Source organism: Ascaphus truei, chromosome 4 (assembly GCF_040206685.1).
Source record: "Ascaphus truei isolate aAscTru1 chromosome 4, aAscTru1.hap1, whole genome shotgun sequence".
Taxonomy (NCBI): Eukaryota; Metazoa; Chordata; class Amphibia; order Anura; family Ascaphidae; genus Ascaphus; species Ascaphus truei.
Genome location: NC_134486.1, coordinates 250871796 through 250885400, shown reverse-complemented (window position 1 = coordinate 250885400; position 13605 = coordinate 250871796). Strand labels below are relative to the sequence as shown.

The window sequence follows — 13605 nt, the reverse complement described above, 5'->3', positions numbered from 1 at the left end:
GAAAGGTGCAATCTCAAAATCCACATTAAGACCGTTAGGTGTCAGTGTATTTAGTTTATGTACCCAGTACATCTCCCTTCTACTTAAGTCTAGATTTCTATCCCTTCCTCTCCAATGTTGTACTACATGCTCAATTGCAGTGAATTTTAATCCTGCTGTATTGGAGTTGTGGAATATAGAAAAGTGCTTAGAGACATTATGGGACTGGATACTTCTTCTGATATTGCTGAGGTGTTCTAAGATGCGTATCTTAATTGCTCTTGTGGTTTTACCCACATATTGTAGCCCACATGGGCATTCGAGGAGGTAAATTATGTAATTTGAAGTACAATTCATATATTGTTTTATTTTATATTCTTCATTTTTATTGTTACTCATGAATTTCTTTTTTTCTTGGTTTTTATGTCCGCAGGCTTTGCAAGAACTACAACCATAGAAACCCTCCAATTTTTGGAGCCATCCATCTTTCTTTGTTTCCAATTTCTTTAAAGCACTTGGAGCTATCATTCCCTTCAGGTTTTTTGCTTTTTTGAAGATAACCTTGGGGTGCTGTGGCATATTGTCTTTCAGGATAGGGTCATTTAACAAAACATGCCAGTGTTTATTAATTATTTTCTTGATATTGTTTGACTCTTTATTAAAAGAAGTTAAAAATGCTGTGTCGAAATTTATATTGGGAGTTTTGTCTTTATTTTTAGGTACTATTAAGGGCCTCATGCAGTAAGCGTTGATAAGGGAATTATCACCATTTTATAGCCAAAATTGGGTTTGAGATTCAGTAAGCGCCGATAAGTGCTTGATTTCGCCAGGTTTCGGAGCCGATTATTTTGTTATGGCCAGTCGGCTGCCGATAAGCCTGTTTTCGCCACTGATCGCCACTTTTTTAAATCGGCTGGATTCAACAAAAAAAAACAGCTTATCGGGGCTGATCGGCACTACGAAATTGAGATGTTATGGCCGATTTCTCCCGCCAACTAAAGTTGGCAGTTTGGACGGGAGAACGATCGCTAAGGCTGCCGGAACGGCACTTAGAAAAAAAAAATCTTCTGTACATCAATGGAGTCAATGGAGCGGGGACGTATAACAGTATAGTACTGTTTACGTTTCATTGCTCACAATACAAACGTCATTTGCATTACAGTGTGGGGGGCATTCCCTGCATTGTGTCACGGCTGACGTGTATTATTTGCATAACATTATACTTTTACATGTTTGCAGCATTTGCGGGTCACATTACTCATCATGTGATGATGTGGCAAGGGAAAATACTATACTCAACTCTTAAAGGAGAACCTCACATCATAGCACACATTTTACTGCATTGATCGACAATTGTTTACATGATGTTACACATGTCACACATGTCACACATACACCGTATATTCATCTTCCTTTACATTACACAATGCTTGTAATGTGTCACGCATCTTTAAACGTTCATGTACATCTAAATTCTCATGTTTACATCTACGTTTGGTCCTCCCTATTTTCATGACGTCACTTATTGGACGCGCAATCACATTGCATATTTACATTATAACCGTTGCATTACAAGCACTTCAACCTAACTTATACGCACATGTACAGTAATTCATCATTGGGACACCTTGTAAACTCATTCTATAGCAACTATCCTCATTACACAAATGCATGCATATGCACACGACTATTCATTGTTGGCAACATGTCACAATAACATGGCTAATTACACATGTTACACAAAACTTTTCCCACATCAATCTCAGCCTTTTTGTCTCATTACATGACTGACTCTTGCGTTCACAAGTTTTACATGCATTGCACATGCAACTATTTATTTGCAAGCAATGTTTCTACAAAGCATCACGTCACATCATTGGCAAATATCATCATTCCCTGCAGAATACACACAACAACTGCACACAGCTTGCCACACAAGTACTTTATTATGTTCATGTAAAACCTTGCATTTTACTATGTCACCTGACATCATTATACCTATTTAAAGGACGCCCATTACCTGCTCATTCACAGCTACTCATTTCAAAATGTTGAGATTGTTTAGGAGACGGAGGAACATTCTTTTCTATGACATGCTTGACGATGAAGACAATCATATAGGGCAAGGGAGGGACACACCGAGGGACAGTGACAGGGACAGTGACGCGGATACGACAGGGAGAGGGACAGGCCGAGGGACAGGGAGAGGGACAGGAGATCAGAGGAGAAGACAGAGGAGACAAGTTGTGCCTCGTCCGCGTCTGTACAGGGAGAGAACCCTGTTAGATGGGATGAGTGAGGAGGAGATTGTAAGTCGCTATCGTTTGAGTTCAGCAGCAATCTTAGCTCTTTATCAGGAGTTAAGGGGAGATTTAGATTTTTTCACAGCCAGAGGTCGTGCAGTCCCTGGGCTTGTTAAAATGCTGTGCTCATTACATTATCTTGCTTCCGCGTCATACCAGACAACTGTGGGCATAGTGGGCGGGGTCTCGCAATCTACATTCTCGCGGGCCTTGACCCAGTTTCTCTATGCACTCAATAGACGCGCTAGGAATTATATTCATTTTCCTACAGAGGCGACAGAGTGGCTGGAAGTCAGGACTGGCTTTTATAATATAGCAGGGATACCATGTGTGCTGGGTGCAATCGATTGCACACATGTTGCTTTGATTGCACCTAGTCAGAGTGAGCATGTGTACCGCAATCGGAAGCACTACCATTCACTCAATGTACAGGTGGTATGTGATGCCACGATGAGGATAATGCATGTGGTACCCAAATTCCCTGGTTCCAGTCACGATTCCTCTATCCTGAGGAACTCTTCAGTCTTCCATGCGTTCGAAGAGGGACATTTTGAATATGGTTGGCTGCTGGGTGAGTACACATTTACATGTTATAACACAAAACACATTTTTATTTAGGAATGTTGGCATTGTAGAATTTGATCACTAATGTAAGCTTATGTGTGCTCCATTCATTATAGGTGACTCAGGATACGGAATTAGGCCGTGGCTCTTGACTCCGGTGCTAAACCCTCAAACTGAAGCAGAGGAGAGGTACAATGCAGCCCATATATCTACAAGATCTGTTATAGAGAGGACATTTGGCCTACTCAAGACCAGATTTAGGTGTCTGGACAGAACTGGTGGGGCTCTTCTATACAAGCCTCAAAAAGTCTCTGATATTATCCTTGCCTGTTGCATTTTGCACAATGTTGCACTCAGGCACAATGTACAATCAGACCTAGCTGAGCCTTTGGTAGACGAGCATCCCACCCATGTAGCTGCTGAAAATGAACAAACAGCCAGTGGTGGCCAGACACGCCAGAATCTCATCAATTCATTTTTTTCTTGTAAGTAAAAACAGATATGTTCCAAGTTCTACTTTTATACTTACATTATGTTATCTTAACAATAATTTTTTTTTATATAACCTTCTGTTAGGACACAGATGAATATGGGTTGCACACCTTTCTTTTCTCTGCTGTGTGCACAAAGGGATGTGGCACCGGTATGTTATTGTTGCACAGGTTATATAATCCCTCTTCAATTGTACTTTAGTTGTGTGTATGTGAATACAACTGGGGTAACAAAGCACTAATATTTTAGCATTGTGTTGTTCCTTATGCTAACACAATACACATATTATGCCCATACTCATTCATGCTTCTAGTATGCTTACATACAATGTTATTGGTGCAGTGTAACATGTACATCCATATGATGTGTACACCAGGCTCATTTACATTTTGAATGTCATTAAATATACATGGTGTTGCACATTTAACACCAAATACACACTTTGATGTGTTGTTTACGGTACTGAAGATGGCATGTCAATGTTTGCAATTTATATATTGTTCCTTTGCATTATAGGTATATTTGCAGTATGACTGATCATGGTATGTATATTTGCTGACATCTCTCATAAGATGTGGCTACCTCAATCTTCCTATAATTATTTGAACTAAAAACCCAACATATTGGTTTAAACACAAATGTTACATATATGTACTTTCTGTATCATGTATATGCATTTAGCTACTCTTGAGGTTTCATGTGCATTGTATTACAAAATGATTACTCACATTTCATCACATTTTATGTATGTTTCCTTATAATTTCCATTAATGTAATATAGAGGTGTTTGGAGAAAAGGGGATAACTGTACTTATTTGTTTACTTACGGGAGCACATTCATCACTAGCATAGACACACTTTTTAAGACAACTGTTTGTGTCTCTATCAATTGGTGTAGGATCCATGTATAACACCGACAAATGATAACACCAGCTTTATTATGGTAGCTTATATCATCATATTGACTATACTATGTATTTTTAAACGATTAATAAACACCGTAAACTATAGTTAGTTAGGTTAATGAAATATACACAGAAACGTACTTCATAACATGATGGTGATGTCATATTCAGAACATCATGCATTGGAGGGGACCATAACATCTGGCCAGTAACATTATTTGCTACAGTCCCAAACCATTTTATCTACATACCCATGTAACAAGAGATTTTAAATATAAATGGCTACTTGGTTGTAAGTGTCCTTTACATTGGGAGAAGGAGTGGCTCAGTGAGTAAAGACACACACTGGCACTGATAGTTTGAAGCAGGGGAGTCTGGTTCAATTCCCGGTGTGGGCTCCTTGTGACCTTGGCCAAGTCACTTTATCTCCCTGTGCCTCATGCGGAAAAAAACATTAGTACGTTCCACGGGCCAGGGACCTCAGGCTGAAACATGTGTCTGTAAATCGCTGCATACAACTAGCAGCCCTATACATGAACATGCTCATATTATTATTATTATTATTGTTACATAGTTTCGACAGTCATACGTTCCATTACACAATAGAATACACAAATGTGTTAGCAGAGTGGGAATGGTTGTTATATAAAAAACACACCATGTCATAAAATGTTAGTAGTCATTAAAGAACACTCAAGAAAAATTCAAGAGGCACTATTTTGCAACATCATTATGTTAATTAAGTGCTTATGCAATATAGGCATAAGGGTATCACTTTTTTAATTGTTTGTTAATAAGCGCTGCAAGCAATATAAAATTAGTTCCATATGTAGTATAGTAGTCGGTGGCTCCTCCTCACAATCATCTCATATAAAGGTAGACTCTTCTGAAATCATACATTGATCCGATTGTATCTTCCCCGACATCTCTGAAATACAGCAAACACATGATGGTCAAATATGGCACCTTACTATATATGTATCCGTGACAACGCGTTACACAGCTCTATATGATTGTGTACATACACACGTCACTCATTTATATGTTACAACTACAAGTGTACATCAGTATGTAATTTTTATTATCATTTGTAGCAGCCATAACTATGTATATGAAGTGAACGTTGCCTGTATACTGAAAAATGTGCGCGCACATCTTAGTGTGCGCACGCACTTCACGCTTGGCTCCACTAACTGTTAGCGCATGCGCAAAACAAAGCGAACGTTGTGCGTTCAATACATGTAGAAAATACCAGTAAACATCACATCTTTATTTCAAATACAATGAAGATGAAACTAAAATCATTCTAAACGAGTACATCTGTATTCTTTTAAACCAGACGTGTTTGGACAGAAAGGACAGCCGATAACACAATGCGCAAATGCAATACGTGTGACGTCATGTTAAGCCAGCGTGAAACGCACGCTAACACTCCTCCCACTCAATTAACATTCGGCTAACGCCCAGGGTACGCCTACAAACACTGAGCCGCACGCATCACACACTGCAGTTACCGTTACTATAACAAAACATGACAGCCAATAGGCTTTGAGGCGCGCACGTCGCTTGGGGGTGGGACTTACATCCGTAATCCTTTTTAAGGACGCCTTGGCCCATGACAAGGGTCCCACGTCATACGTGGTGGACCCGGTTTTCAATGTTGTAGATGTTGCATGATAACAAAACAGGTATGTGTTAGAGTTATGGAAAAATGTTGCTAATATGTTTAAAGGGATAGGAAAGTACGTATATGTATACCGTCAGCAATGTGTACTACTCTTTCAGGTTCTACTATATTGTATTAGGAAACAATTTGTTTGTGATCGCTACATGTTATGCAGTCTGCAATGTTACGCTGTATCCACGCATTGAAAGTGAAAATGGTGGTTACAAAAAAAAAAAAAATTTAAACGCAGAGTCAACGCATAACGATTGTTATATTTACCATTCTTCTAGAATTAACTCTTCGCCTGGCTGCAACTGGTCGCTCCAGAAATGCAAGGCATTTTCATCCACGCTTGACCCAACCGCTGAATCCAGTATGACACATATCTCCTCCAGGAAGCGCTCATAGGAATCGCCACTGCTTTCTTCAAATAATTGGTCGGGAGGTAGGTTCATTTCTTCGGGTTCCCATTCCAATGCATTTTCAGCTGAAAGGCTTGGTACATAATCATAGTACTTTTGTTCTTGTACAATGTGGGTTTCAGGAATGGAGGCTGCAGATATTGCAGCACGTATCGATTCAAACGGATCAGTAGTAGCGGATACATTGCTATTGCCATTAGGAATAAATATGCCTTTCACGACAATATAAGTGCCGTCTTTCAGGAGAAATTGTTTTTCCTGGGCAATCTTCCAGAAACCATAGGTGTGTTGTAGCTTATCCTGGTCACGTTCAAAAAAGTCATTACTTGATAAAGTGAATCTTATTGAGGAATTAAAATTCCGTGCATGCTTACGGTCTTGGTAATAAGGATATTTTGCTCGAATGAAATCATCGATTTGGCGTGTGCTTGCTTTCTGTCCGCGACTGTTCAAGATGGCTTCACAGATCATGTACTTATACCCTAAAAGGGGATTAATATTGGTAACGAATTCATCAGCCATGTCTGAGTAGCACAAAAGCTGTGTGCAGGTCTGTGTTATTTGCTCATCAAAATGAATGTGCTGAATGGCTAACAAACTCCTGTTTTTCCTTGTCAAGGTCATCAAAACTAACTACTTTGACTCCTTATTTCAAACGCCAATTGGCTTTGTAAATCTAATTGGGTTAACAGTTGTGGTTAGTGATATGGGACTGTGGGAGAAACATTTCTCCTTCTTTTATCTCGTTTCTGAAAAACATCCCTAGACTTTGAAATCGTTCACATAGTGTTTTTTTGAAAACTAACAAAGACCACTGTGTGAAAATAGTTCTTAGCCAGGCATATCAGTACAAACACACACCTGCAAAAAGAAATGTTTTTTCCCCGCTTACATTTCTGTGTGTATGTGAAAGTCTGGTTAACTCCCTGTCTGCATGAGTTTAAATACGTGTGTATATATATATATCTAAATATATCTCTCTTATAAAAATATATATATATTTATATATTATATTTTATTTTTTTTAATATTGCAGGAGTACACACAACATTGATGGCAGTAAGTATACCTTGTATGAAACCTATTTAAATGGTGAGAAACATGATTGAATGAAGTAATAAACATTTGTTTAAGCACAATACTGTTAGAGTCTCATACTTAGGATATTTCTCAAACATTATGCCTGTATTATTAAAATAGTGTGCTTTCACAAGGAAGCATGAAGTGTATTAGTTTGTAAAATATATGTATACCAGTTTATATAGTACTATATATATATATATATATATATATATATATATACACACACACACACACACACACACACACACACACACACACACACACACACACACACACACACTCAGTGTGTGTGTGTGTGTGTATATATATTTTTATACATTCTGAGATGTTATTGAAACAAGAACACACAAATGATTAAAGGACAAAATTAGAATGCCCAAGCAAGGCAAAGGTAAGTAATAATTTACACATAATCCTGCTGTACACGTACAAGAAAGATGTTTGCAGTTACTTAGGTGTTTTTATAAATGCATGTGACTAATATGCATATGCAATTCTTACATCAATTAACACACCCAAATGCAATGTTTTGCTGCAAAGTCAATGGCAGCTTCTCTAAACTTTGCAACTGGTTCCAGGTGGACCATTACTGAACAGACGATTAATACATAAATATTTATAACACTATTCATTAATTGAGTGTTAACATTTCCAAAACTTCACGTGTACAAGAACATACTTGAAAGTTTGGAAACAACACAGTCTTCAGCATACATACAATAGTAATTAGATAATGTGAAGTCAACAAAACAAGGCCAAAGACATATTTTCTGAATTATAACATTTATTTTTTTTGTTCCTTTTGCGAGCGAGTAACAGGCCTGTTTGGTTCTCTTGAATTTTCCTTTTTCTTTTGCCACCAACTTTAGGCACAGCAGAGCCACTTTGAGTGGCCTCTGGCACTTCACGGGCAGGGCTTGTGGGCAGTGACTCACCTACAGGGCTTTTGGGCAGTGACTGTTCACCTACGGGGCTTGTGGCCAGTGATTCACCTACAGGGCTTTTGGCCAGTGATTCACCTACAGGGCTTTTGGGCAGTGATTCACCTACAGGGCTTTTGGGCAGTGATTCACCTACAGGGCTTTTGGGCAGTGATTCACCTACAGGGCTTTTGGGTAGTGACTGTTCACGGACAGGGCTTGTGCCCACTGACACATGTGAGCAAGTTGGTAGACACTGCACAAGTGATGGTTGGTCTGTTTCATGTGTGTCTTGTTTTGTTTTTGTCGCCTCCTTTGTAGGTGTCTGCTGCTGAATTTGTACAGATGGCAGCGGTAGGATGTCATCAGGAAACTGCACAGCAATGTCTGCTACTTGACCGGTAACATTTGGGCCTGGTGAATGAATATCAGATGAATGTGGTGAAAACTGACCTGCATGAACAGATCCTGCCTGTGAGGTGTTGAATCGTGGTACATTAGTCATTCTCCAGTAATTAGCTTGTGTTTGCTGAACAACTAATGCTTCGAATGAGGTGTTGATTTTTTGCAACTGTTTAGGCACTTCAATGAAGACTCTGTGGAGATGTGCCAATTGTGAAACTGTTTCTTCCTGCAGTGCAATCATCCTTTCCAGCACTGTCATCAGGTCAGAATGGCGACGATTTTCTGCTTCCACAATTTTTCCCTCAGAAGCTACAATTGCATCATATGTGGTATTTGCTGGACGTTTTGGCGGTAAAACAGTTTCAATTGGAACCTCTTCATGGTCACTTGCTTGTATTTGTGTGTCTATGGCGGCGGCGGCGGCATCATCATCATCATCATCATCATCATCATCATCATCAAAATCCTCTTCATCATGTTCTACAAATAAATGTACAAATTATTAAATGTCATGTTAATCTCTGCTGTGTTACTATGTAATTGTACTGTGTCATAAGTAACAACTAACATGTTTCCATACGTTTTATAACCTCACATTAAAAACTACCTTGACTTAAGAATAATGTTTGGACTCAGTATGAAATATGAGTGAATGAAAACTTGCTGTAAACTCACAACTCCTACATGATAGTTAACATCACTAACACAATACAAGTTGCCTTACACTTCATTTTCACTGACACTAAGTAATCCTATTTAAAGAAGATGTGCAAAACAAATAATGAACATGACAACATAACATATAGAAGAGCACATATTATATGGCCACCAACTGATACACTCACCTTCTAGGTGTGTTGAGCTGGCTGACCCAGGTGAAGACACTTGTTCAGTCTCAGGTGACACATGTCCTTCAGGGGCAACTATATATAACAATAACATAAGTTTTACATTTACATGTGTAAATATTGAACAAACAGTTATTGTATGTTCTGTATTTATGAGTATCTAACAGCATCATTTCCTTAACCCAAAATGTGTGTGTGAAAGTGAACATAAATAGTTGTAATAACAATGTACATGCCTGTGTACTTAGAAGTTTTGAGTTCCCTAACATACAACATACTATGGTTCTGCAGTAATGCGTGAGGAAAAATACATTAAATTTGTACATAAAAATCATATGTTGTGTAGTGATATCAGTATCATAATGTACATAACTATCATGAGATGACCATTCACAATGGTTATCATGAAGGTGGTCATATTGCAAAAAGTGTTGTTTTTGGTAGAGGATATGTGTGGTACATTAATATAAGATGTGGCACACCTGAATGTGGCTGTGACTAAACAAGACAACACATGCAGTGTGTGATAATGTGTCGTTGATAGTAGTTCAACTATAGATATGAGTGAACTAATGTGTGACGTACGGTTTGATAAGTAATGAGTTGTTGGGGCATTTAGTAGCTAAAGTGAAGCTTTCCAATGAGTGTGATTAACTTCAGTTGTGCTAGTGAGGTTGTAAGAACGGTTTTCCCTTCCCCAAAAAGCCTAATCAGCCACACCTTTCAATTACTTGAAACAGGTGAAAATGGTGTGAACTAAGTTGCCCCTAAAATGAGGCTGTAATTAGTGTGTGTGCTGAACCCCACCCCCTCTGTTGAAGTGTATGCTGTGATGAGATATTAATTGCAGCTGCTTTAACACAATGGTAGATGAGCTAAATAGTCGTGTGCAGTTTTTAAGTTATGAAAACAATGACATAAAATATGATACGTGTGCCTCATTATGCTGTCTGTATATGACTTAAATCAAAAATGGACCTTTTCATTAACAACTATAGATGTGTTAGTGCAAGTGATGTTTGTAGGCCGTTGCATGCAATATATTTGATGCATGCTTAAAATAGGCAGTAATGTCATGTTTGTCGGAGTAAAATAAATAAAATACACAATAATATTCTACATATTTCTGTTCTGTACCTGTAGCTAGTAATAATTTCTGATTAACATGTGTTACACATGTGTACTACCCTGTTGTTCCCCATCTTCGCCCACCATCAATTGCTTCCACTGCAGCAATGCATTTTGGGAATTCACATGTAAATGAGCACGCAATGGCACGTGCTATATTAGTTACTGCTTTTAGTAGGACTACAACATATATGTCTATTTTGAGATATATATGTATACAGAATCAGACATATACATATATAGATGCAGGTATGCTTATATTGTGAAGACAGTATAAAAAGCAGTGTAACTATGCAAAATAACTGTAAGCAACGACACGCCTAGTACAGTAATATTTCTCACCTGGTGGAAATTGTGAGGGGTAAATTCCTATATCACGGTCACCAGGTAAGCCTTCCACGACGACGGGAAGTAATTTTGCCCGAAGCAGCTCCTCCAATGGACTTAATATGAGACGTTGTGGTGTGGGCCCACCTCCAGTGCCAGTAGCATGCACGCGTTGGTGTTGTATTTTCTTTTTCAATTTGGACCTAATATCATCAAATCTCTTGTGACAATTCCGCTTGTCCCTCACATGATTCCCACACGCATTGACACCAATGACTATTGTGTCCCACATTTCTTTTCTGCTTGCTGAACTTGTCCGCCCTTGAAAAACATATCAAATATATGAGGTAAATGAATAATAATATAAGCACCAGTTTCCTACACTGCTAGCTGTTCCAAGAGATAGCAAACATGCTGTTTTATGTGTAATATGTGAAGCACATGAGCATTCACTACTAAACCTATACATGTAAGCAAGGTTGCATTCATATTGTATGCAGTTATGGCAAATTGACCGCCTGTGTTTAGTTGTCCTTTTAAGGCATGCTAAAAAGCTGTGTTTCCAGACTAATTAACATAGAAAGATATTGTGAAGCCATATTTGCATATGAACAAAACTCTGATGACCTAGGATCACATGTATTTGAATAATAAATGTAAATGTACACTTACCTAGTAAATGTCCATATATACTGTCATAGTGCTCCAGAATGCCAGTGACAAGAGCTGTATTTTCCTGGTCATTGAAGCGAGGATTACGTGGCTTCTCCACACGTTTCTTCCGAGCAGGTTTAGGGTCAGAGCTTGGCTGGTGCTGACTGGACTCTCCTTCTTCCAATGGAAGAGCCTCCAAAAGCTGCCCACCAGCAAGCACGCCACCACCATCCACCCCATCAGCAACTGCGCCACCAGCAGCACTCCCAGCACCAGCACTCCCACTCCTAGCACCAGCACTCACACTCCTAGCACCAGCACTCACACTCCTAGCACCAGCACTCACACTCCTAGCACCAGCACTCCCAGCACCAGCACTCCCACTCCCAGCAACAGCACTCCCACTCCCAGCACCAGCACTCCCACTCCCAGCAACAGCACTCCCACTCCCAGCAACACCACTCTCACTCTCAGCAACATCACTCCCCTGAACAGTACGTTCACTCCGACGCGTACTCGCACGAGTAGCACTCCCACTCCCACCAGCATCACTCTTCCCACGCTTTGCGGGCATACTTCCAGCACTCACAAAAAACAGACAAGAAATGTACAGGCAATCACACGAAACACTTCCACATATAAAACAAGACAAAGATGTAAACAAAACAACAATGGACAAAGCTCACCCAATACACAACAAGTCTCTCAGTCAATATGCAAATGTTCAAACAGCCAGCTCTGTGCGTCTCTCTCTCTCTCACTCCCAACAACACAGAGAATGAATAGCAGTACACGTTGCCTTTAAATATGGCGCGCAATCCAAAACATGCTTGTTTCGCCTGATTCAGCAAGATTTGTGATTGGGCAACCTAACAGCACCCCGCCACGCACGCCGATACACCTGTGTGTGATCGGCTAATCATCGTGAGAGTGGGCGGATTTGTTTTCGGGTTGATTTTGAATGTATTCGGCACTTACTGCATACGGAGAGGAAAAAACGCCAATAACATGACTAATCGGTAAGATTGCCGATTTCACATAATCGACGATTACTGCATGAGGCCCTAAGTCCTGTCTATTTAGACAGTTAGCCTTGTCAAATGCTGCGTCCAGGAGGTCTGTCTTATAGTGTTTCTCAACAAAGCGTTCTTTTAGTATGTTACACTGATCATTAAATACTACTGTATCAGTGCAATTACGACGCATCCTTCTGAACTGATTATATGGGACATTGTCCATCCATAAATTCTGGTGACAGCTTGTACGTAAGATGTAATTATTACTGTCCACTTCCTTAAAATAGGACCTAGTTTTTAACGTACCATAACGTACCGTAATTGCACTGATACAGTAGTATTTAATGATCAGTGTAACATACTAAAAGAACGCTTTGTTGAGAAACACTATAAGACAGACCTCCTGGACGCAGCATTTGACAAGGCTAACTGTCTAAATAGACAGGACTTAATAGTACCTAAAAATAAAGACAAAACTCCCAATATAAATTTCGACACAGCATTTTTAACTTCTTTTAATAAAGAGTCAAACAATATCAAGAAAATAATTAATAAACACTGGCATGTTTTGTTAAATGACCCTATCCTGAAAGACAATATGCCACAGCACCCCAAGGTTATCTTCAAAAAAGCAAAAAACCTGAAGGGAATGATAGCTCCAAGTGCTTTAAAGAAATTGGAAACAAAGAAAGATGGATGGCTCCAAAAATTGGAGGGTTTCTATGGTTGTAGTTCTTGCAAAGCCTGCGGACATAAAAACCAAGAAAAAAAGAAATTCATGAGTAACAATAAAAATGAAGAATATAAAATAAAACAATATATGAATTGTACTTCAAATTACATAATTTACCTCCTCGAATGCCCATGTGGGCTACAATATGTGGGTAAAACCA

General features: G+C 39.2%; 1 protein-coding gene across 1 annotated transcript; it reads right to left on the bottom strand.

The window, feature by feature from the left end:
- Nucleotides 1–647: 647 nt before the first annotated feature.
- LOC142492364 (uncharacterized) lies at nucleotides 648–12902 on the bottom strand. The gene is made up of 4 exons (XM_075595011.1): nucleotides 12860–12902; nucleotides 9585–9662; nucleotides 8384–9219; nucleotides 648–656 (listed from the first exon to the last, which is right to left on the bottom strand). The coding sequence occupies exons 1-4, from the start codon at nucleotides 12900–12902 to the stop codon at nucleotides 648–650; spliced, it is 966 nt and encodes a 321-aa protein (XP_075451126.1).
- Nucleotides 12903–13605: the final 703 nt, after the last annotated feature.

Coding starts and splice junctions, on each gene's coding strand:
- LOC142492364 (XM_075595011.1), bottom strand. CDS start 12,902: ATGCGTCGTAATTGCACTGATACAGTAGTATTTAATGATCAGT. Junction 9,663..12,859: donor AGTAGTATTTAATGATCAGT/GTAACATACTAA, acceptor TGTTATATATAG/TTGCCCCTGAAGGACATGTG. Junction 9,220..9,584: donor CAGCTCAACACACCTAGAAG/GTGAGTGTATCA, acceptor ATTTATTTGTAG/AACATGATGAAGAGGATTTT.